The sequence below is a fragment of the Anguilla anguilla genome, chromosome 6 (assembly GCF_013347855.1).
Source record: "Anguilla anguilla isolate fAngAng1 chromosome 6, fAngAng1.pri, whole genome shotgun sequence".
Taxonomy (NCBI): domain Eukaryota; kingdom Metazoa; phylum Chordata; class Actinopteri; order Anguilliformes; family Anguillidae; genus Anguilla; species Anguilla anguilla.
In genome coordinates this window covers 15,252,145-15,275,977 of record NC_049206.1, presented here as the reverse complement: position 1 = coordinate 15,275,977, position 23,833 = coordinate 15,252,145, and the positions used below count along the sequence as shown (strand labels likewise).

General features: G+C 41.6%; 1 protein-coding gene across 2 annotated transcripts; it reads right to left on the bottom strand.

Moving 5' to 3' along the window:
• Positions 1–1,464: 1,464 nt before the first annotated feature.
• On the bottom strand, positions 1,465–22,701 carry scp2a (sterol carrier protein 2a). Of its 2 annotated transcripts, none has more exons than XM_035423183.1 (16): positions 22,539–22,701; positions 21,766–21,823; positions 21,168–21,239; positions 20,703–20,834; positions 20,504–20,568; positions 20,261–20,387; positions 19,746–19,809; positions 19,393–19,479; positions 19,001–19,151; positions 18,332–18,479; positions 17,959–18,066; positions 9,545–9,698; positions 6,886–6,985; positions 6,026–6,182; positions 4,059–4,138; positions 1,465–2,589 (listed from the first exon to the last, which is right to left on the bottom strand). In XM_035423183.1, exons 1-16 carry the CDS (start codon positions 22,584–22,586, stop codon positions 2,494–2,496), a joined length of 1,647 nt encoding a protein of 548 aa, XP_035279074.1. In that variant the 5' UTR covers positions 22,587–22,701; the 3' UTR covers positions 1,465–2,493. The 2 variants fall into 2 exon arrangements, with proteins under 2 accessions (XP_035279074.1, XP_035279075.1); XM_035423184.1 differs by having other exon boundaries at positions 2,461–2,589; positions 6,053–6,182; positions 22,539–22,698.
• Positions 22,702–23,833: the final 1,132 nt, after the last annotated feature.

Sequence of the window (23,833 nt, the reverse complement as noted above, 5' to 3'; positions counted from 1 at the left end):
CAAATCAGTCATTAACTGGCCCAAATAAATTCCAAATATATATTTTTTTAAATGCTAACTGGCTAGAATTTTTCTATTTCTTCCAAGAAAGAAATCAAATTGAATGTCGAGTTTCTAAAAACAGACCACTCACCGAATGGACAGACTTCAACATCTGTGCAGACTGATTTTGAATCCCATTTTGAGCACTTACCTGCCATTATAAATAATATAAATGATGGTCGGGACCAAGACATATTTTTTTTTTCTTGATTTGGCTCTGTACTCCACAATTTTACATTTGTAATCAAACAATTCACGAGATTAAATTGGACATCCTCGGCTCTTATTTAAGGGTATGTTCATACACTTTGCTTTCATGCAGAAATTACAGGAACTTAATGCATAGCCAGCCAGAATTTTAGGGGGCCAAAATGTTTGGGACATATTAATACTATTTAAATGAAGGATGAATGTACCGTGTATAAATAGTTCATGTGCAAAATTAAATAAGCTCAGTGCTATCATTCATAATGACACCCTTTCATCGTTGAAACCACCGACATTAAACTGGTTTCAGCTGAAGACAGGAAGATCTTTGTCTCTTGGCTTTTTCCAGCAACAGTGGGGAAAAGGGACAGGCACTGTAATATGCCTGTTTTAGGCAGAGATCTCATGCTTTCACATCAGAGCCCATTCACTAAATTAGGTTTTAGCCTCTCACATTTTCAGAGGATAAACAAGCCACTGGGAAAGGGGTCAGTGGGTTCTTGCTAGGGCACGCTCCATCAGAGCAGGACCAGCCAAGGTCCCTCCAGGCCTGAGCCGGGACCCTCCAAACAGAGAGACAGGACCTGTGGAGGCCTTTCCTACCCTCAGCACACAATTTCACTCCAAAGCTTTCACTGTTTTCAGATCCCATTAACAGAAGATGGTCACCTTTTTTCTATCATCACCAAAATGCAGAGATGGAGGATTTGGCTGCATTTACTGTACTCAGAATTCTTCACTATTACTTTTTTTTTTTAAGCGTTGAAAATGCAAAGCATCTCATTTGGTCCTGACTCAGGTGGAAATCCTGGGAATATGTTGGCATGGGGTTTGCTATTAGCAGCACATTTCTGACCCAAAAGTTAAAAAAATAAAAAATTACATACAAGTACATTGGTGGAGGGACATTATTTTTCACTATATCTGCAATTGTGTCAGGTGACCATTGGTGAAAATTGTGTATAATCCCTGGTCCTAGTTAAATAAATCAAAACCATAACATTGTGTTATTGACAAGACGGCATATATTATTCACTTGTGTGTAGCTTTTAAAAATGACACTAATCAGACAAAACAAAAGATAAAATACTTTAAAAATCCATGAACTGTGCTCAGGGTGTGTTAGCACAGCTTTAATAGTAGAATCGGGATGTGACTCACACAGCCCTCCCTTCAACACCAAGGCAGTGACAATAACAACTCTCAGCCAGAGACTTTCTTTATTGAAAGGTTTATTTAGGAAAATCGGGACTTTTTGCATTTGTCATCAAAATTCTGACTCTCTTTACTCTTTTTAAATTATTTTTTTTTACTCCAATACATCTAAATGATTTATACTGGATCAATCTGCAAAACGTATTGCCAGTCTAGAGAGATATAGTGACTACAACTCCAAGACAGATATAGGCACATTTAAAGGTCTTTTAAAAAGACCCCATTTAAACATGGACAGAGACTCCTTTTACACTGGGCCTTATTAAAGCAACCAGAATGCATTTCAGAGCATTGACTTACCTTTCATAAACAGATATAAGCACATGCAGTGCTCTATGAGATCTGTCACAGGGACATACTGCTCACTTTCATACATAATTCATGGTTCTCTTCCTTATGCTGCACAGGCTTCAGTTTACATCAACCATTAAAAAACCATTGCATTTTAAACATTTTTTTTAACAAATGCTTCACATGGTAGCAGTAGAACACCAGGCAAGTCGATGCTATGTATGCTTTAAGAAGGCCTTATTAAGCCTCTTAATGCATGAGTGGCCAATAACCGTGCAGATGAATAAATTCAATGCACCTCCTCAGTATGGACCTCTTCCCAAAAACACACCAGTCATTTGGTAGAAGTTAACCGAAGGGCAAAAACTTGTCATAATTGCAGAACAAATCGTACAACCTTGCAAGATTCACCCAACCCCGAAAATGTATATTACTATCCCCTTAACACACAGAAATGGAATTCCACAGGGTTAGGACATTACCTGCTCAGGAAGTCAAAACAAAAAAAAAGATCTAAGACAGCTTATGCAATTATTAATCATTTACAGAAAGATCATTTTAATCAAGATGCGTTAATATTCCAAAGTCTGTGCAAACCTAGAATTGCTCCAATTACTCTGAGTTAGAACAAGGTGGGTGCGGGGGAGGTGAGGGGGGGTGTCCATCTCCCTACAGATGGGCAGAGGGAACTCCCCCCGTCCTGTGGACTCCTGGAGAGACTGAGGCACAGTCAACCCCTCACAGTTTCGCTTTGCCAGGCTGCAGCTGCAGGTTCTGGAGCTTCATGGCCATGCCCATGTTCCCAGTGATCTTCAGCTTGCCCTGGAAGAAGGCCTTCAGGGCAGAATCAAGACACGAAAAACCAAGTTCAGAGCACAGGAAGCACATAGGAGGACAGGCTATGCAACGTATGGCCTGTCATTCGCCGAGAGCATGCAGTACTGCCTCAAGCCTGGTCTTGAGTATCTACAAAGGCTTCCGTTTCTTGCAGGCCTAAATGCCATACCACTATTAACAACTCTGGGTAACAGTCAATTGAATTTAAATTAAAACACATGCATACCTACAAGTTCCCTTAAATTTCTAGACCAGGGCAAAAAAGCAAGAAAGAAAAAAAAATACAACTGTATAGTTCCAAACTCTAGATTTCTAGTTCTATATCTCTAAACTCCACTACAGTAGTTTCAGTGTTAAACTTATAAAGTAAAAATTATAGTAAAAAGAGAATCAATGTCATATTGCTGCAGTTGTGCCTCTCTTAAACAAATAAAATAAAATAGGTGTTCTTCAGGGTGAAGCACAAGATAACTGTTCACTACTTGGAAATTTCCCAAAAATACACCCTGACTTGAGTAAAAAAAACTAAATAATGTAATAAATAAATAAAAAACTTCAAAATTCTAAGAATTCCTGCAAAGTTAAACTGCTGACATTTCAGGCTTTATCCTTAGTTGCAACCTCAGTAAAAGATCAAACTAATCACAGTGGCAGATATTTTTTAAGGTTCCCCACAGAAGGTAGCCAAGACCTTTCAATACTGGCAGCTTTCCAGAAATACAGAACTTCAGGGCTCTGTGAACCCACTGATCATCAGAAATATATGATACATCCTATCATTACATAGGATGTTACTCGTTAAGCATTATGCGTTTACCCTTGAAAAGATCAGCAGGCACCATCAAATTAAAAATACATGTTGTGCTTCCCAGAGAAGCGGCATCTGGGGCTGTGCGCTCCTGATATCAGTATGACAATGCTAACGCAATGACGTCACAAACAAGGTCTTCAACCATCAAGACCAAATCCTCCAGCAGTGAGCAGTATTTCGGAAGTCAGGTGTCACCATATGCTTTTTAGAAATGAGCAAAAAAAACTAGTATTAACCTTGCCTCTGGTACCACCCCAACCTCCAAATGTTTTACGGTACAGCACTGGACCTTGTGCGAACAGTGTACGGCGCATAAATGGTCTGAAGCCAATCTGTATTAGAAAGTCCTTGCAGAATGAAGGATGGGTTCCAACAAAACTGCAAATATTGAATGTGATGAATAATGAATGTCGATGAATGCCTCCAAAGAATAACAGGGAGTCCCGGTAACAAGTTATATTTGGGACGGAAAAATGATTTTTTTTAAATGCCACCAAGTCAATATTTTCACTCCTTCCTTGAATTTAACCGTGTGCCCACGCATCCAACTGACCATCATTTTGGGGCCCTTTACAGCCTCAACACATCCTTCACGGTCGTCACAAAATTTCACTAAATTAAATAGCAACAAAAAAATTCCATGTCACCAGCTTACCGTCTGTGGGTTCATTTTCCCAGTCATCATTGCCAGTAAATCAGCATCTGACATGCAGACGGTGCAGTCTGTCTTTTTCTCTGGAACAAAGCATCAGAAAAAACCAACATTAAAAATCTATATTAAAAAATTTTAAAAGAAGAGGAAACAACAAGTGCGCTTTTACTTTGTTGATTTGTCCAGTGGATTTTGTGCATTTCACCCCGTTCCATTTAAATGGACCATGACACCCTCCATTCGCCCAATAGTAACTCCAGTTAGTTAGATGTGCCCCGCTACATTACGAGTCCTTCTATTGGGAGACTATATTTGTTATTTGGGATTTCTTATTTTTCCTTTATTGTTTCTGAAAGTGACTGAGTGGAATTCTAAATCACTGCAGGGGTAAGCTATTCAGACTGGTGCTCTCATTCAGCAGATTAATTGTCCTGAGGTTAAGTTACCTCAAACCTGGCAAACCTTAGTTTTTAGTTAGGTAGCTAGGGACCAGAGTTACTTGCCCATTTACAGCACCCATTTCACATTCATTTTCCTTTTATTATTTTTTTCCTCGTTATGGTCTGACCTAGACCTGGTCGTAACACCCTAACAAAGCGCCTGGTTCTAAAGCAACAGATCAATTTCAGCTGCTAATTAGGAGAATCAGGAGTGCCAAATTAGGGATGAAGTGAAAACCTACAGGACAATAGAGCTCCAGGAGCAGAGCTGGTCAGCCCTGCTTTAAGAGGTTTTTAATTAAGTGCAATAATTAAAAGCTGAAATCAGCGGAGTCTATGTGCTGAAGGTGCCAGACTGCATTAGAACCCTTTTTTTTTTTTCTACACTGGCTCTCGAAAAGATGAGGTTTGCTGCCATTATCATGCTGCAGCTTATGATTAACAAAAAAATAATAATAATAAAAAACTTCATTGAAATGTGTTGAGCTTTAGTTAACCCACAGATGCAAAGAACATCTGGATAAACCCCATGCTGTGTCCTATCTAGCAGTGTCCTTTGTGTTCCACAAACAGTACTTTTCAGCAGGTTGTTTGAATTTAAACAGGGTAGGGTGATTAATTGGCAAAATTAATTATAGTATCTTGGTTCTCACTTTCAGTAATTTTTATTCTGTAGATGTTACATGCAAGTTACATTTCTACTTAGTTCTAAGACTGCGTGGTCAACATTACAATGGTTGCTAGGGGGAGCATGTAGTCTTGGGGGGTGGGGGTTAATTTGGTTGCAAAATGCTCTGCGGGAAATCCTGCAGCAAAAACATGTTCTCAGTCAGTGTAATTGATCAAGAGAGACTAGAATGATAACCAGCATACATAAAAGTATGAATATATATACACACCCTGCAGAGACTTGACTCAGACTTGAGGGGAGAGAAAACAGACACCACACACACACACACACACCCCACTAATGTAATGAATAATGAATCTAAATGAAAATGCAAACACATAGAGCCCTGTCTATGTAGCTTTACCTCATGGTTTTTCATTTTCAAAGCAGCATGACTTGGATACAGGAAAACTGCACACACTAAAGCACAGTCTTCACTTGTCTTCTCACTTTAGCTACAGAGCATTTGACCAGCTGTGCTGGTTATGGAGGCAGCTGAAAACTGCAATTTGCCAGCGCAGTTGGTGACAGACCACTGACCGGAGCTGTGTGGTGACAGGCCACTGACGTGCGCTGACTGGCAATGGACCACTGACCCGAGCTGTTGGTGAAGGATCACAGACCAGCGCTTTTGGTGGTGGATAACCGACTTGCACTGTTGGTGACGGACCACAGACCGGCACTGTTGATGGATCGCAACTTCCACTCTTGGTAACAGATAACTGACCTGCACCGTTCGTGGTGGATAACTGACCAGCGCCGTTCAGTGACGGATGACTGACCTGCACTGCTGATGGATCACAGACGTGTGTACTTGGTGACTGATAACTGACCTGCGCTGTTCATGGTGGACAACTGACCTGTACCGTTGGTGACAGACAACTGACCTGCGTCATTGTCCACAGAGCCCTTGCCATTCTTCACATCCACCACCCAGAGAGCTTCCTTCCCCTCAGGCCCGTCCTTCACCTTAAAAGCAAACACGCCGCCAATCTTCTTCACATACTCCTCCCCATCCTGTGCAGAGGAACAAGGGAGCATTTGGGAGTCAGCAGTCATCACCAAAGTGCTTGTGTACATGTACCAATGTTTAAACCTGTTTTTGCTTTCCTCTCCTGCCTCTGCTGCAAACACTGGTCATTCAGTCTCATCACTATAATGTCCTCCTTCAGCAGTTCAGACCAACCGCCAGCAGCTATGCTGCAGACACAGCCGACCCTGGTAAAACATAGGCCTTTAACACACCTGCAGACTAGCTCCCTCCCTCACTAGGCAACAGTAAGGCTAATTATGCAGAGCTGCTGGCCACAGACGGTGCTGTCAGTCAAAACCGGATACACGACCAGTGGGTGCACTTGCACACTGCAGCAGTGCCTTTGTAGGATGACTAACCCAAGTTTGACATGGAAATGCTTTTAAACATATCAAATCAACTGCACGTCAACTAACTACTGTAATATAGTTAACGTGCAGTGTGTAATTTTAGAGGTGTACAAGTTAATGGAAAGAATATTATATACAGCAGGCTATTTTTTTCCTATTTTTCTCCAGTCTCATCTAAATCTTCAATCCATCAAGTGTACGCAATACAGTCCCTTCTCAGAGCAAAGCCAACCTGTTAACACATTAACAGGTCATCACAATCCAGCATACAGTGGGCCTGGGACAGGGACCAGAAAGGCCCATCAAACTGACAGACGCCACAGATTTCAGTGCTTACCTCCTGCAGCTTCTTTTCAATTTCCTGGAAGACTGCGTGCGCCTTGAACCCCTCCAAACCACTGGGGGCACTGGTGGGCACAGCCTGTACCCGCTGAGACCTGAAGAGCAGACACAAGGGGGAGAAAAAGCAGGCTGATGAGACAGAAAGCTCTGCCCTTAGGCTACAGAGGCAATTAGACTGTTGGCACATGGTCTTAAAATGTACCAAACTGCAAAATGACACGGACGTGACTTGCATGGTTGTGAAGTCTGTAACTCTGTTCCTACAGTGGTGGTCAGAATGTCCATTTTAGCTGTAAAACTGACCATCAAAATGCAAAAAATACATATGGTGTGAGATGGAAGGGTCTTGATACAGACAAAAGACAGTAACTTCATATGTATGTTAGGTGGCATACAAAGGAGAGCTTTAAATTAATTCTGTACGTTAGAAAGGATTCTGAAGTCCCCGTTACAGTCCTAAAGCATGTTGACATAGCGCACATACAAGACTGCCTTGGCTTTTGTCCTGGTGAAAACTTCCCATCCAAACATGGACACAAGTTACATACTGCTTGTGTGCATAACAGAACAGAGTTCAACTCCTTTTTTCCCCCCGTTAGACTTTCAGCGGCAATCTTTTATGTGGTTATAGACCATATAGTGTTATTAGGTGCTAAAATGTGTACTTAAACATGAAATTACCCTTCTTGGCTAAGTCACTTATGACAATAGTGCACTTGGTTCAGGGAAGACTGAGGAAAAGCAATGGAAGGTGATGTAACAGTGAAATGGTCAGGTTGCATTTCAAACAGAGCTTCGAAGTAAACTCAAAGTTCAGGGTCCAAACTCTGTACCGCAAAGACACTCGAGGACATGTTATCTTTGTGCACTGCTGTAGTGCATCCAAAAAATTTTTGAACAACATCAGCAAAAACATCAAAATTAACAGATAGAAACAAGCTATACGAAGACCACAATGGAAATAAGTTATTAACAGAGTTATCCTAAATCATTTTAATTGACATATGACTTCAGTTTCTGCTTGTTCTGCCTTTTAGAATTATTGAATAAATAAATTGAACAATTCAGAGGAAAACCTGCAGCAACAGGACAAAGCGATTCCCACTGGAATAGGTTGTTACCACATGGTGTTTCACTGAGCTTATAGGCTAACACTCAAGTACACATTTCTACAGGCATCAGCCTTCACAGACAAAGCCAATTTGTGTATTGACATACAGCCTGGCTAATGCTCAGGTGAAAACACACCATAGACAGCCTTGCACAGGGGTTTTCAGACTCAGTCCCAAGGACCCACATGTGCGTCATCTCACAAATATTTACCTTAAAATGGATTACAGTCCACGACCAGGTGTCCAGGCTTTTCAGAAATGAGGACCCTAGTGGATTTCATCCCAGATTTAACTTAATCCTGGGGTTCTCAAATTCAGTCCTATGCCCACGTTGAGTGCTGTTTTTTTATATATTTATATATTTTTTGGTAGCAAATCTCTTGATCAATTAATGCAAATAACAGTAAGTTATTCCACATTTTTTCCTAAAACTACACATAGGCTCTCACATAACCAATCTCAACTGGACCACATGGGAGACAGATACATGAAAAGGTTGGATAAACCCATAAAAACACAAGCACAGCATCTGACAACAGTGAAAATGTGAATATGCAAAAACAAATTCAACTGACCATTTTGATAATATGTATGCCCAAAATATTGGATTTCACTAGTTACTGTATGAATAAGTATTTGTCAATATGACATGCCTTTATATTTATTTAAATAAAAGCTCCTTCAATTCATTTACATCGATGTTTCAGTATTAGGTCTCGGGTAGGCCAGGGTTGCCTATGAAGCGTACTGTGACAATTATTTGTGAAATGCGCTACATAAATGAAATTTTATTTGATTTGAAATGCGATAAGCAAGCAATAGATTTGAGGTTGTCACGGTATATGATGTGAATTAGTGTACCGTTTGGAATTCAATACATTGGCGTTCTGTAATTTAAAATATTCATTATTTAGATTTTTTTAAATCAATCACATACGGTGGAGGAATTCCAGAAGGCATAGCTCGCCTTGTTCAAGACGAAACGTACCATTAACGTACTGCATTGATGTTAAAGCCGCTATTTCTCCATGCAGTGTTGATTACAAAACGGCATTGCATTTAAATTAAGGCATCAGATAATCCTGTAGGTCGGTTATGTGGGAGTTTGCTTTCAACTTCACTTTTCCCACAACTGTTTTAGATTCAGCGAGTTAGTGTTTCAGCCGCTAGGACCCGACCGATTTCACCCGTCAGTATGTAGCTACTTCAATGAATTCAAAAATGCAATCCGTTTAGCTATAAAGGCATCACTTGCAATAGAACACTTAAGGGAGTCAATTGTTGTTTTTATTGATTCGAAACTGTTTTAGCAGTTTTGATCGTTAGCACGACAGGTCATAATAAAGAACTGGAAAGACAAGTTTACGTGTTAGCTTGCAGTTAGTGTTAGAACATGGCCAACTCGAAGGTTTGCAAGGCTCAGGTTACTTTTTCGCGCATAAAAGATACAAGAATGACACACCCGAGTGGTGAGGACAGAACTGCGGAGCGCCCTATATTATCATTATGGTTTCGGTTTTGTATAAATAAATGTCTCCTTACCTTTCAATCTGTGGGAAGCCCATTCTGTACAGAGTGACCACCACTGCTCCACCAAGGCCGAGGTTGTGCTGCAAGGCGACCTTTGCACCAGGAACCTGCCTATTTCCTGCTTCCCCTCGAAGCTGCCAGCAGAGCTCCGAGCACTGCGCCAGGCCTGATGAGTTGAGCACAGAGAGAGGCGTAGCGAAAAAGATTTTTGGCCACAAAATATTATTTTTCATAAACAACAGGGTCGTTACAAGGTTAAACCTCTTGGCGTTGTACGTTCTGTTTGTATTTGTAACGCGCGTTAAGATACCAAGCTGAAGTTTAACAATGCAAAGATATGGTAAGCGGTCAAGATCAGTGGTGACCAACCCTATTCCTGAAGATCTATCGCCCTGTAGGTTTTCACTGCAACCCTACAAACGCGTCATTCAACAGGGGCACGTTCAATCTGAAAACGGGGTGCACCGTTTTGCTACGGTTTCTGGGTTGAACGACATGTTTACTGTTAAACGGTGGGCAACGGGCCTTAAGGTATGTTTTTGTCGTTTGGTGGGTGTGTCAGAGGTGTTACCCAATCAGCAGCGACATGTATATAAACCCCGCCATATTAAAAAGGCACAGCGCACAATGGATCCAACTGAAGTCCTTCACAAATGCGTCCACTGCAGCTTGGTGTTTGCAACAATTGAAGACATTAGAAGACATGATTGTCGTAAGTATTTTATAGTATTAAACACGTATTTAAACCGATTTTATCAGGGTCCGAAAATTCTTCGAAAAGAACGCAAAGAATGGCCTTCTCAGCTGCCATATTTGCAACGCTTGCCTAACACAACAGGGTGTTCAACTCACCACCGTTTCCGTTTAAATAAACGTTTTGTCGGGGCTGAACACGCACCAGATCAAGCTGAGCTGCTAATTAGTAGAACCAGCTGCGCCAAATTAGGGTTGAAATTAAAACCTACAGGATTGTAGATCTCCAGGAACACAGTTGGTTACTACTGGTGAAGATGTAATCATAGGCTAGATCAGTGGTTCTCAAACTCAGTCCTGGGGACCCCTGTGTATGCTGGTTTTCATGCCAACCACAATTGCAATTCCAGAATTTTAACAAGCTGTAAATTTTTCTTGATTAGGTGTGTTCATGTTTTTGGGCAGAAGTCTTCAATCTTATCCATAAAGGGGACGTGGTGGGTGGTCAACCACTACAGTCTTTGCTAAGCACCTTAACACTCCCCCCAGACAGTCATGCAACCCCAGCCCCGGCCACCAGACCACAATGTGCTAATGCCGGCCAGATGGGCAACCCGGCAGACAGCTGTACCCAGGCTGGAGAAAAATAATTTCATTTAGGTCAAACGCACACATGCACTCGCACCAACAATGGACATGAACATATTCAATCATTCTGACAATACTAGGTATGGTCACCTGTCACTCACATTTCAGAAAGAAAGATTACATTTCAGAAGCACCTTCTTTCAGGGTGTAGTCCTCCTTTCTGAATCAATCTCTGCACTCCTGGGCTTTTTAACATTAAAAATACTGTTAGGAACAAAGGCCACTGCCTGATGTTACGCAGGTTTCACAAGCAAGGCCCTTCACACTGACAATAAACACTATGTGCTTTCAGCCCAAGGCCACGTTTTTCATTCTTTTTTTGCGGTCACTACATTCATTAAAAGATCTGCACTCAACATTATTCAGTAAATTCAACTTTAATAAATTATCTTCAGTTCTATTTGATATCCAAAATTCTCATTAAGATTCAGTGTAATGCTTTGAAAAAAATGACTTTTTTTCTGCTAGAGCAAGCATTGGCTATATTAATCTAGACCTGGGTAATCACTGGGTAGCACGTGTGCCTGGAGAACTTTTTGGACGAGTGTCAAACCTTGGTTAAAATCCCCCTTGGACTCAAGCAAATCTCGAACTCATTACACTGGCTTGCTGGTTAACTAAAAATAAAACATTTAAATTATTGTTTATCGGTAAAATCTTTGTGGGAAACGCATATGTTAATGGGATCCAAATAAAATACACCCACACTTTAGACAGTTACACTGTCAGAGTTTAACATTAGCTACCTTGTTAACGAGACGACAGACCACGTTATGCACGTTATGTTAGCACAGATGGTTCTGCATTGCACCAACATTGCGATTTGGTCCGGTAGGTAATGTTACCGGTCGTATAGAAACTGGCGCAACATAATGACTTCTTCACGCCAGATGTATCAATTTTCTGAAAACGGTGAAAACGGTTCAAATACACTGCTGCACCTGTATGGGGTGGGCGATATGGCAAAAATATCATATCACGATTTTTTTCAGGCATGATCACGATCCACGATATGATCACGATTCTTTTTCATGTTGGTTTTTAAGACTATTTTGCAAGTTAATGAACAGTGAAATCAAATTAATATCCATATTTAAGAAAATATTGCCCTTCAAGGAAACAAAACCTAAAAGAAAAAGAATAACAGAGACAATTTGGGCCAAGGTAGGCCTACCAGATTGTGCAATTCTGCAAAGTTTAAGTTTGTACCGCTACCGCTAGCCTCTAGCTGTGTGGCTGTGCCTGATGCACTCACGTTAGATCCCCTGATTGTTTGGCTTTCTCTTAAGGTGATTAAAAAGGTTCGTCGTGTTGCCATCCGATGTGCGAACATTTTCTTAGCAAACTTTGCAAATAACGGCGTTTTTGGTCGGTTTTGGAAAACCCAAACCAGTTCCATATCACGGACGTCAATTTTTTTTAGGGACCAACTCCTCCCTGGTGTCAGCTATAGCCGCGTTTCCACCAAAATTACCCGGAACTTTCAGTCCCAGGAACTGCTTTACCAGGAACTAAAAGGTTCCTTCAGCCAATGGCTGTCTGCGTTTCCACCGGGGTCTAAAGTCCCGCGAAGATTAGGCAAATTAGCCCACTGACGTATGGAAAAGCGACGTTGTCCTCGGTCCATCTGTCATATGATTTCTTCTGTAACACCATACTACCACCGAAGTAGCCTACATTATTTTCTAATAACCGGGACAGCCCGGAGGGGTTTATTCCACTTATATACAACGGGTTGCCAACAATGACTATATATGGTTACTTTTGTATTTATTGATTTTTATCGATTTAATCACATGGAATTGAAATATTCTTCTGCAGCCGTTTGGGCATATTTTACCGTTGTCAAGCAAAACTGTCGTTGGTAGTTGAACTTGGACCGTTATGCAACAAATAGGATATAACAGACCAATAGTCAGATTGTAACTGTTTTATATATCCTCTCAAACACATTCATTATGTTTTCATGCGAACATTCGCTTTCATGTCTTGACATCCGAAGCGACAGAATGCATTCACATTTCCAATATAACTGGCAACAACAGCAGAAAACATGCACACGTTGTAAACAATTTGCTGTTTGATTACTTTCTCATCGTCAATTCTATATAGGCTAATCGCAAAATGACAAGAATAGAACGAAAACTCGGACTTGCGTGAAATTTTAAATTAGTAGTGGTACAGCCACCGTTTGTTTTCCTTCGGAGTTACTGCTAGGCGAGCAGCGAAGTGTGCCCTCCAGATGCGAACCATGCACCATAAATTAGTCCATAGTCTTCCTGGTCTTTTTGTGAAATTGAAGAATGGCAGAGTAAAATTACGGCAGTCTGAAAAAGCTAAAGGTACTATTACTAGAATTAACCTGTTATTTTACCATGACAAAAAGTGCGGAAGGTGATTTCCAGTTTGCTTTTACTGTATCACCAATGTGAATTACGCAGAAGTACCGCATACCTCACATAACTGTATCAAACGTTTTGATTCAATTACAATGGGCTAACAAAGAAAATCCGGAAGAAAATATTCAGCAACCGAATTAATCCGTTTGAATGTTTTAGTACGTAATATGCTGTCCCAGCACGAATGCTTAGCATTTTATAAAACGAATACTAAAGCAAGAAAAGAACAGAAGAGCACACGTTATAATTCCAAGACGTTGGCAGGCTATAACCAAAACTAGGCTACTGCGCTGCATAACAAAATACAAGTTTGATTTGAAGTTATTATGAAAATAAATCGGGTTGCGCCGGCATATTTTCAAACATGGCGGGTAATGGCGGAAAATAAATACCACACAAGTGCTGCGAGTACTCGACCAATCAGAAATGTTCAGCGCTGCAAGCTCCACCCAAAAGGTTCCTGTACTTTCGGAAAGTACTACCCCCCGAGCAGGAACGTTTTGGGGGGTAAAACAAAGCCCCCAGAACTAAATTTAGACCCTAGTTCCTGCGGTGGAAACGCACTGAGTTCCTCAAAAGGTTCCTAGTTCCGGGGTATAGTTCCTGCGGTGGAAACGCGGCTTATGCCGCTATGTTGTCAAATAAAAAAGGGGGAGGAAAATAAATCCAAGGCGCTACGTACTGTTTGCTATTATTGGTTTATTGGTGTGTCTGTTAGGGGAGGCGCAACACGGACTGGCGAAGTGTGATTTTATGTTTGGCTGAGAAAACAACGTTGGATGCCATGTATGAGCGATGTTAGTGCAACTGATAGAATGTGCAGTTTCACTGTAACCTGATACTCGCGATCTCTCTGGAAAGGCAGATCGTGGAGACATTCTAATCGTTCGCGATCTAATATCGTCATATCGCCCACCCCTAACTGATAACTACTTTTTCTGTGCATGGCAAATTGTGGTCACTCACTCACTCACGGACATTTTGTAGGACGCATGCGCAGGTGGTGCTTCTTTTAGTAGGACACATGCGCAGGTGAATCTCCCAAAATCACCACTTCGAACGGCAAGATTTTAAAGCACAGCTTTATCACCTAACGTTACTTTAGCTAACCCTAACATGTTAGCATTTCGCCTACTTTAGTTAACCTAGTTAGCGCGTATGGATGCTATCCTGCACGCATGAGTAGGAGCTAAGGACACACAGCTACAACCACCGATACAGATGTATGGACACATAGACGACAACAAATAACGTTACAGAGGTGAGGACATGCCATAGCTAGCTAGCTATATAGTTTGCCAAGTTGCGCCATGGGTCTGGACGGTTTTGTGCTTGTTAACTAGGCGACCATAGCTACCCTGCAATGCCACATTTCTAAATTAACATTATGCTGCTAACGTTAACTCTACAAATATTTAATAAATCACACAACCCCCAATGCAACTACCACCCAGCATGCATTACAGGCTGATGTTGTTACTTTATCGCGCAGTGTGAAAAAGATCTGACACGCACACAAGCTAACTGCAGTATGACGCAGTTTAGAATTACACACTTAATACCAATGCTAAATAGGTCATTGTCAACAGACAGGTCAATTTTAGTACGAAGTTGCTTAGCATGAATTTGTCCCTGCATTTGCTTTCATTGACCAATCAGTGTCATTGCATCCCACTGTCCTGGATGTGTGCACCTTTCAACATTATAAAATGTAGCAATTTAGCATGCATGTATGCCTTCCCCCACCACCCCCCTGGCTAATCTGCAGTGACGAGCCTCCTGTGTTAGCGTTAAAGCTATGCATTCATCTCATTTGGGTAATGGGATTTTTCCTCAGAGTAAAGCCATTACAGTCAAGCCCAGGCTGGCCCTTTGCAGAAACGGTCTGTATTCAGGTTTCTGCAGGTGGTTCGGCTCTCTTAACTGAAGACCTGCAATAATACGCTTCAAGTAAATGTGAAAACATATTTCAAATCGTTTTGACAGATTTTTAGAGCAAGACTTATAACAGCGGTCATGAACTCTGGTCTTGGGAGCCATAGGGTCTGCTTATTATTCAGCACTGGACTGACCCAAGGAGCCAGGATAGTGACCTCCCACTCAAAAGTACACCAGAAGAGATAATCCAGAGGATCACACAGAAGGGATTGGAGTTTTAACTCAGAAACTCTCTTCAGAAAATTTTCGAAGCTTCCTTAAATTTCAAATTCATGAAACCTCAAAGGTCCAATTAGGAAACAACTCAAGCTAACCAGGTTGCCTGATATTTTTCTGGCGTGTAATGTGCCATATGTTGAAATAACAGGGCAGGACCCCTCTGCAGGAATATTACCAATACAACCCACAGATTCTGGGGAAAGTTGAGGTGTTTAACTTGTAAACACTATGAACATAATGTTGTTCCTCTTATAGATAAAATGGAAAGACCCCTTCATGGTCAATACAATCTGAATGGATAATTAGAGCAACGATTGTTATTTACAATTAATTTGCTACACTTGTATTTGTTTTCTACCAAATCCTTTCCTTAAATTCTCAAGATAACATTTAGAGACATGGGAAACGGTGGGTAAAAATCACATTTTGGCATCAAAACAGAAGGAAAATGAAAATGGAATCCCAACCAGTCCAAGACATAAGCAAGAAGTTCAGTGCTCCTCTATCATTCTTGGTATCAGGTACTTAAAGTAAATCAGGAGTAAACTGAGACACCATTAGGTCTGAATAGTGTTCACTGTGTGAACTAAACTGTGTTCTTGGCTAGAAATAGCTGTACAAAATAAGTATTGTATCTTACTGAACCTGTGTTTAGTAGTTGTCTATGACCATGAAATGCACTTTTTGTACGTCGCTTTGGATAAAAGCGTCTGCCAAACAAATGTAATGTAATGGAAGCTTATCCAGAAAGCTTACACCTCCTGATAATTGTTAGTTCATCTGCGCTTCACTCAGGAAGTGGCAGGGAGTCTCAACTCAATGAACAGAAGGGCAACCTGGGGTCAACACGTGAGAAAGGAGGGAGCATGAGGAAGAACCAGAGAAACTGAAAGACGGAGGCAGAAATCTCTTTCTATACAGCGCTGGGAACGGGATTGGGGAGCGCATATGAGAGAAACTCATCAGCCTAATGGAGGGCGCGAACTTTCACCTTCTTACCCTCCCGGCCTGAGCTCCATTTCCGGGGCAGAGCAGCTGCTGGTGTGAGAGGGCCGGAGGAGGGGCGGCGAGGCAGCAGAGTGAGCATCTCACTCAGGAAGGCTAGATTACTCTCTCACTTCGTCTCAATTAATATCCTGATACACTGGCTAAGAGAGGCCTGCCAATGCTACAGCCCCCATGTGAAATCCAAAGCAAATCAGGTTATCTTGTGCGCTGCTGCCCTCTGCTGCCCTCATTAATGTCTGCAGGCGCATGCACCAACATGAACATAAATCAGACGCTGTATGTCAGCCGAGGTGTTTTCTCTATCAGTGAATAATTTACAAACCTTTCTAATGGAGTTAAACACTAGGGTAAGGATAAGACTCTAGACAGGCATTAAGAAATAATGCAAAGCCAGTTTGTTATTTCACAGGTCGTTTTTTTAACAAAAGGCCCCCCAAAAACTGACCACTGTGGTTGAAGACCTCTCACCTCAATAACTCAACTAAAGCCTTTATCGTTCACCTGTCTATCTAAAAATCAAAACTACATGATTTACAATAAGAAAATACAGTGCCCTCCAAAATGTTTCACAACCTTGATAATGATGAGCCAACAAGGTTGCATAAAATAAACGATACAGGTAAACTCCAAGCTCAAAAAATGAGCGTGTAATATAGCCCTGTTCATTTCAAAAGAGACATTTTTGATGGGGTTCAAGTCTGGAGATGGCTGCTGCAAAACTACAGCTGGGGCCAGTTAACCCTTTCTTGCTTGGTCCTGTGGTAAGCTTGGGATCACTGCTGAACTGGCATGACAGGATCCATTCACTAGGACAGGACATGCCACTTCCTCCCTTCCTTCACTATGTTTTACTCTTACGATCCAGTCATATCCTACTACCTTGTCATAATCACTACTAAATTACACATATAGCATGCCAAATTTGTACGTTTTCTCTAAATAGGACTCTGGGTGGGTGAACAGGCCAGAAGGACATATGTAGCCATACAATATAGCCGTCTTATCAGCAATATTTAGCATTGTTATTAATTGCAAGAATAACGTTGGAACATCTTATTGACGGAACTCCGCGTCCGGCTCAGCCTGGGTGCTAGGGGGTCATCACAGTGGCTGGGACTTCAGCAGGGTTTGCTCCCCCTCCAAGGGTTTTTTTGCCTTGTCTTGGTCCTTACGTGGACTATGGAGATGGATTAGGCCACGAGAGGGGCCGACCAGGGAATGAAGGTGTGATGATGACCATATACATGGGGGGGGGGGGTCCCCAGTAGGACTGCATCTGAATGGTTAATTGAGATCTGTACTACACGCCGTGTGTGCACATTAGTTAATAAACATCACTGAATCGTTGGTTGTGTTCTTAGTTTTGCATGTGCTGTAAGGTTTTGCTTATGCTAAAGATCTCAGTAAATAAGGTCTATAGACTTGATGGCAATGGACAGTAGAGAGAGATGGTCAACGCGTCAGAGCTTCAGAGTGTCGTTAATGTCTCTGACGTCCGGTGTCTGTGTGAAGCACTCTTACCAGTGGCTCCCAGCGGGTGTCCTTTTGAGATGAGGCCCCCACTCGGGTTGACCACCCACTTCCCCCCGTACGTATTGTCTCCTCTGTCAATCAGCTCCCCTGCTTCACCTAGGGATGGGTACAGCCGGACAAGTTCAGAAACTCAAACTAAAAGAACTCAGGGGCTGGTAGACAGACAAATTGCTATGCTTTCTAAATCCCTACACAGACAACAAGAACAGATTTAAATGCACGCAGGGATGTGCATCAGCAAAGCACAGCGATGTTGATCAACCAACCACAAAATCCTCCTCAGCTGTGCTGACAGGGATCGAGAAGAGTTAGATTAATCTTACACTAAAGTCTTAAAAGTTGAACTCAGTCACAGACTTACCCTCAGAACAAAGTCCCAGAGCCTCGTACGTGATGAGCTCATTGGCCGAGAAGCAGTCATGCAGCTCGATGACGTCAACGTCAGTCGGCTTCAGGCCCGCCGTATCAAAGCACTTTCTGGCAGCCAGCTTAGTCATGTCATAGCCCACCTGGAAGAAAGAGTGTCAGGAATGCACGGACTCTAAAGGGCACCTAGGGCTAATCTGGGGAAAGTAACAACCAACCATTAAATTTAAGATCCTAGCTCAATATGTCATTTTGATTCAATGTTTCTTAATCTTATCAGCATGACAGCTCGGCAATCACTGATCTCCCACCTGACACGTGCATGCATAAAAATTTATGTGTATACATAAAAAAAATGTATGCATACACACAAAATTCTGCTTTGTATCAAGCAGGAGGTGTGTAAACCCTGACGGGCAAAGAAAGAAAAAAGAAAATGTCACCTGACTCAGCATGGATTTTACTAGCTGATATATGCTGGGTTTGGCATTGAATGTTATGGAATTGTCACTGAGCTGTATGCTGACCCCTCTGAGTAAAAAGGGGGGGGGGGGGGTCTTTGTAATACAGATCGGCCCTCAGGAACTGTAGTTTGAAACTCGCAGCAAGCCTACCTGGATTATTGTACCCAGGCGGCTGCCCCATACCGCCCCGCCCTCCTTACCGCCTTTATGCAGCTGTTGTCCTGGAACGTAGACGACAGGTCGGTCACCATCTCCTGAGCCACGATCTCCACGGCCTTCTCCTCGAGTCCATGGCTCCTCACGAAGTCCTCGCTGGCCAGAACTGCTGCCCCCGCACCGTCTGAGGTAGGGCTGAAGCCAGCGACACAGAAACACGCACACACACACACACACACACACAAATACACACACACACACAATGCTGATGTTCCATCTGTGTCTTTACCATTGCAATAGAGTGCTAAACAAACTAAAAGCATGACTTTGATATGGTGTATTCTATTGATGAGAGCCTGATCCACTGTTAGCCATGATGGTTTGATTCTTTATTAATAGTAATCACTTAGTGCCAGCATCAGAACTGGCTCCTTACCAGCACTGCAACAGAGTCAGGAACTCGAAGACCTTTTTTGACTTCAGCACCTGGTCCAGACTGTATTCATTCTGGAACTGAGAGTATCTGACAAGCAAATCAAACAATTAATTGCACTCTCATATATTTCTCATTCTCCTGTCTATGACTAAGTCAAACTGATACAGGACACAATTATACAGCAATGCAGCTGTGTGACATGAAGAGAATTGTATACATCCTATAGTTTCGATATGAAATTAAAATGATGTGATAGTAATAAATATTCATGTTCATTTCATGTAAACGCCAAACAGACAACACCATGCTGTAATAAATGAATGCTCAGACCAATTAAATTTGTGAAGACTTACGGGTTGTTGGTAGAATGTTTATGGTTCTTCCAGGCGATTTTAGCGAAATGCTCAGTTTTAGTCCCTAAAAACAAGATTTAATACAGAATTTGGAATCAGAATATGGAATCTAAATATAGCCTTAACTCCATCAAGACAAATTACTCATCTATTTGAATGAACATTGAGTTTTTAGTGGAATGTGTATGGAGTTACGAACTGGCTGGTCAAACTGACCGGGCGGGGGGGGGGGGGGGGGTGTTTAATCAAAATTAAGCTCTTTATGATCAAATTAGACAATTAGACAATGGAGCACGTCCTACCACTACAGTTGAAAACATATAATGCAAGAAAATCAACCGTGTTTGCTATAAAGAACAAACATGCCAAAGACAGATGACAGAACAGGAGACATTTGCACAACCAATGTGCCAGAAGGAATCTATACAACAGATAGATCTAAACGCTGGAAGCGTAACTCCTGTAGCACAAAGTCAAAAGTGGTAAGGATCTATGCGACCAAGGACCAAGTTTACCGTATTTCTCCATGTGCTCACGACCAGCATTGCCAAACAGCTGAGGAGCAGCCGGGGCGGCAGCAAGGCCGTAACGATTGATCACCACCTCCATGTGCTTGTCCATGGGATTGGTCCTGTCCATGTACTGCAAAACCAAGCGGATCCGATATTACCCACCTCAAAAATATGTGTATCAACTTATTTTTTACCCGCCAACTGTAGACGTTCTGATGACAGTTCCAGTAGCGGAAAGTTCCGTACCTTCGATGACAGGGAGCCTCTCTCCATCTTTTCAAACCCCAGGGCGAGAACACAGTCGGCCAGACCTGAGGGGCCCATTTTGGAACAAAAAAAAATGAAGGCAACAAATGACGTCATTTTGTCTGAGCAGACAGGGCAGCCACGGTGAGACAGGGTGGACAGGGAAAGCATGTAGGCGGTTTAACCCCAAAACGCTCACCTCCCTGCACCAGCTGGCGAGCCATGAAGAGGGCGGTGGAGCCCGTGGAGCAGTTGTTGTTGACGTTGATGATGGGGATGCCCGTAAGGCCAAGGCTGTGGTAGATGGCCCTCTGTCCACAGGTCGAGTCCCCTGAGAAACACAGGCTGAGGTCAGTGGTCCTGTTCAAAAAGTGTTGAAGAATGAGAAGCCAATGGCTTTAATGCCCAGCGTCCACTGTCAGAATCAAACCCTCCCGATCATCAATACTTCAGTCATAATGAGGGTTTTGAACTAAAGTGAAGCCTTTGCAGGTTGTTGAGCTAAAGACCAGGGTTTCAAGACCAAGTGTACCAATTACTTCTACACTAATTGCTTCTCCAGGGGTAGACATCACATCCTGTAATGAAAGTACTAACTGAGGTCGCTGAACATTTACTCAGAATCTCATGCCGATATCAGCCTGAGGGAAATGCGACTACTCACCATACACATAGCCCACACAAGCCTGCTCTATAGCCGAGTAAGGGACTCCTGCATCTGCCAAGGCCTTCTGTCCTGATGTAAGGAGAGAAACTGGATAGTTAGAACAAAGACTCAAAACTCACGGGGAGTTGTCAGGGTCACATATTTACGTATGCAGTCCATTCAATTCAAAGTCCTTAAAAATTTAGGTACGGAACTTTCCACTGCTGGAACTGTCAATTCAAGCATCCACGCAAGCTGTAAACTATACATATCACTAGCATTCCAACCATCAGTGAAACAATTCAAAATGGCCTTGAAGGTATCAGCTAGAGTGACGCTGTCGCAATGTTATCAAGAACTTTAGTCAATTATTTTATTTTATATTTTTGAACTTAAGGATTTTCAGTTGGGGTTTAATTAAAATGAATTTATTGGCAATCACAGTGCTAATACTGCACAATTCAATGTGACCTATTAACAGGCCAACATTTATAAATGCTTGTCTATTAGCCTAAATTATGTGTCTGTATCCTTTTCATTAAGATGTGAGAACAGAAGATGTAAGAAGTGCAATAGACCATGTAGACATGTGGAAAACTGCTTTACTTTTGTTTACCTGCTTCTTTGGCCATATCAGGGTAATCAAACTCATCTCTGGCGCCCGGCTTCTCAAACTGCCAAGACAAACAGTGCAGGTTTTCCCTGGTCAAAAAACTCCAAGCCAAGGTCATGATTATTTTCTCCTATCCACTGCACACTGGTATGTGCAATGACACCAGGCATATATCCAGAATGGAGAATACCACGACATTACACAGGGGGAACACTGATGAATGTGTGCTTTGTTCTGGCAGCATGTGACAGCTCTATAATTACAATTAAATGCCATACCATGACTGACAGTGAACTATTGGACATAGTGTTCTGATAAGCAATCGTTTAATAAAAGGCAACAACTACGAAAGAGACCCAATGCTTTAACAGCAACTTATCGGTCACTGGTCAAAGTCTAGTTGCTAACTGCTATGAAATTAACGTCAGCTTGGTTCTACTTGTCGACAGCACTACACAGCCCTACAAATAGTCTGTAACATCTACGGCTATGTATCGTTCAATTTTACGAGGATGAATAAACTTTAAGCAAATGCATTACCTTAATGTTTAAATTGAAATACCACTAGCTAGGAATCAACGCATGATTCCCCTACCAGTTAGCTACCGTTAAATCTGTAGTAAAAATCAGAGGTTATCTACCATCACGTTAGTTAGGCAAGTCAAACAGTTAGCAATGTGTTTCAATAAACATAACGTTACACTGTCGCAACTGTCACTGCTTTTCGGTAATGCATTTCTTTCAAACCCTTGGACAACAAAACTCCTTCCTTGTACCTTTGTCATCCCAACTCCGACCACAAAAACACGGTTTTTCGGAGACATTGTTCGGCGATCTGTAGTGTAACAACGCAGCGTCAGAAGCAAGAAAGGTACATTAACAGCTCTTACAGCAAAGTAGAACAGAGCAAAACTGTGCCAGAGTGCACTGTAAACACGGTAACACCGACGTCACAAATGCAATTGATTTTACGGTGTTCATATTGGGACATACTTCATCTGAATCAGTGTTTCTTCTTTTAGAAACTGCGGCGTCCGTAAACCTCATTCAGCGTGAGAACAGCAGGGGGAGACAAACAAATATATTTCAAAATTTGGTCTGTTTATTTTCTACAGCACATGCGTGAATGTGTATGTATGTGGGTAATCATGCTTTTCATCTGAATGCGAGTTCTTTCTCCTTTAATGTAAAATGTTTAATGTTTACATTTTTACACCTCTTTATTGTAGTCTTTAAGTCTGCCAGGAAGTTAAAACGCTTTTTTTCCTTCACGATTGAAAGTATGATTTAGTCGAACAGTTTATTTTGACACACTCATTGTTTTGGGTATGTCTGTTTCATTCAGATTTTTCAGTCTCATGATGGCCTGCTTTACTGGCACTGGCCTAATGTTGTGCACTGGCACTTTGGTCCTAATGTTGAGAGAGAGCAGCAAAACACATTGGAAGTACCGCACCTATAATCACCTCTAGACCTTTTGCTAGCTTTTCACAGCAAAACATCACTGTCATAGCTGCTGTTTTGCAAAGATCAGTGCGACATCATGCTGAATTGATTATTGCATTCGGAAAGCAGTTTATCAAATATGCTTTTAGCTAATACTCTGTAAATAATAATTATAATAATAATAATAATTATTATTATTTATTTTTAAACATATTTCTAAATGTCATTCCATGTTTTAAAGTTACTTGAACAACAAATAAGCATTGTTTGAAAGCAAATATATTCGAATCTTGAAATATCCCACGATTCCATCGCTCTGGTTGTGTGCCACGTCACGTAAACAGTTTAGAGCTTTATAAATGGATGCTATAAAATGCTGGGCAGAAACAAGTTCAGCTTGTCTGCTCTGGCAAAGATCATCTATGTTCAGTGAACATAAAAAGAGTAGCTCTCATTTCTTTTTCAGTATGCTACAGTAAATATTTACTTTTCTCATTGTATAAGTGAATATTAAGCATGGATAATTTGTGTCATTCCAAATAATACATGTTTTAAATCATTGTTCACGTCTTATATTCCATATTAATTTTTGTTCTATTTCAAATAAAGCAATGGTTCATTTTCC

Excerpts from the sequence above, each read along its gene's own strand:
- scp2a (XM_035423183.1), bottom strand. The coding sequence starts at position 22,586 with ATGTCTCCGAAAAACCGTGTTTTTGTGGTCGGAGTTGGGATGACAAAG. Across the intron at positions 21,240-21,765 it reads TGATATGGCCAAAGAAGCAG|GACAGAAGGCCTTGGCAGAT; the intron begins GTAAACAAAAGT and ends TCCTTACATCAG. Across the intron at positions 19,480-19,745 it reads AAACATTCTACCAACAACCC|ATACTCTCAGTTCCAGAATG; the intron begins GTAAGTCTTCAC and ends TTTGCTTGTCAG.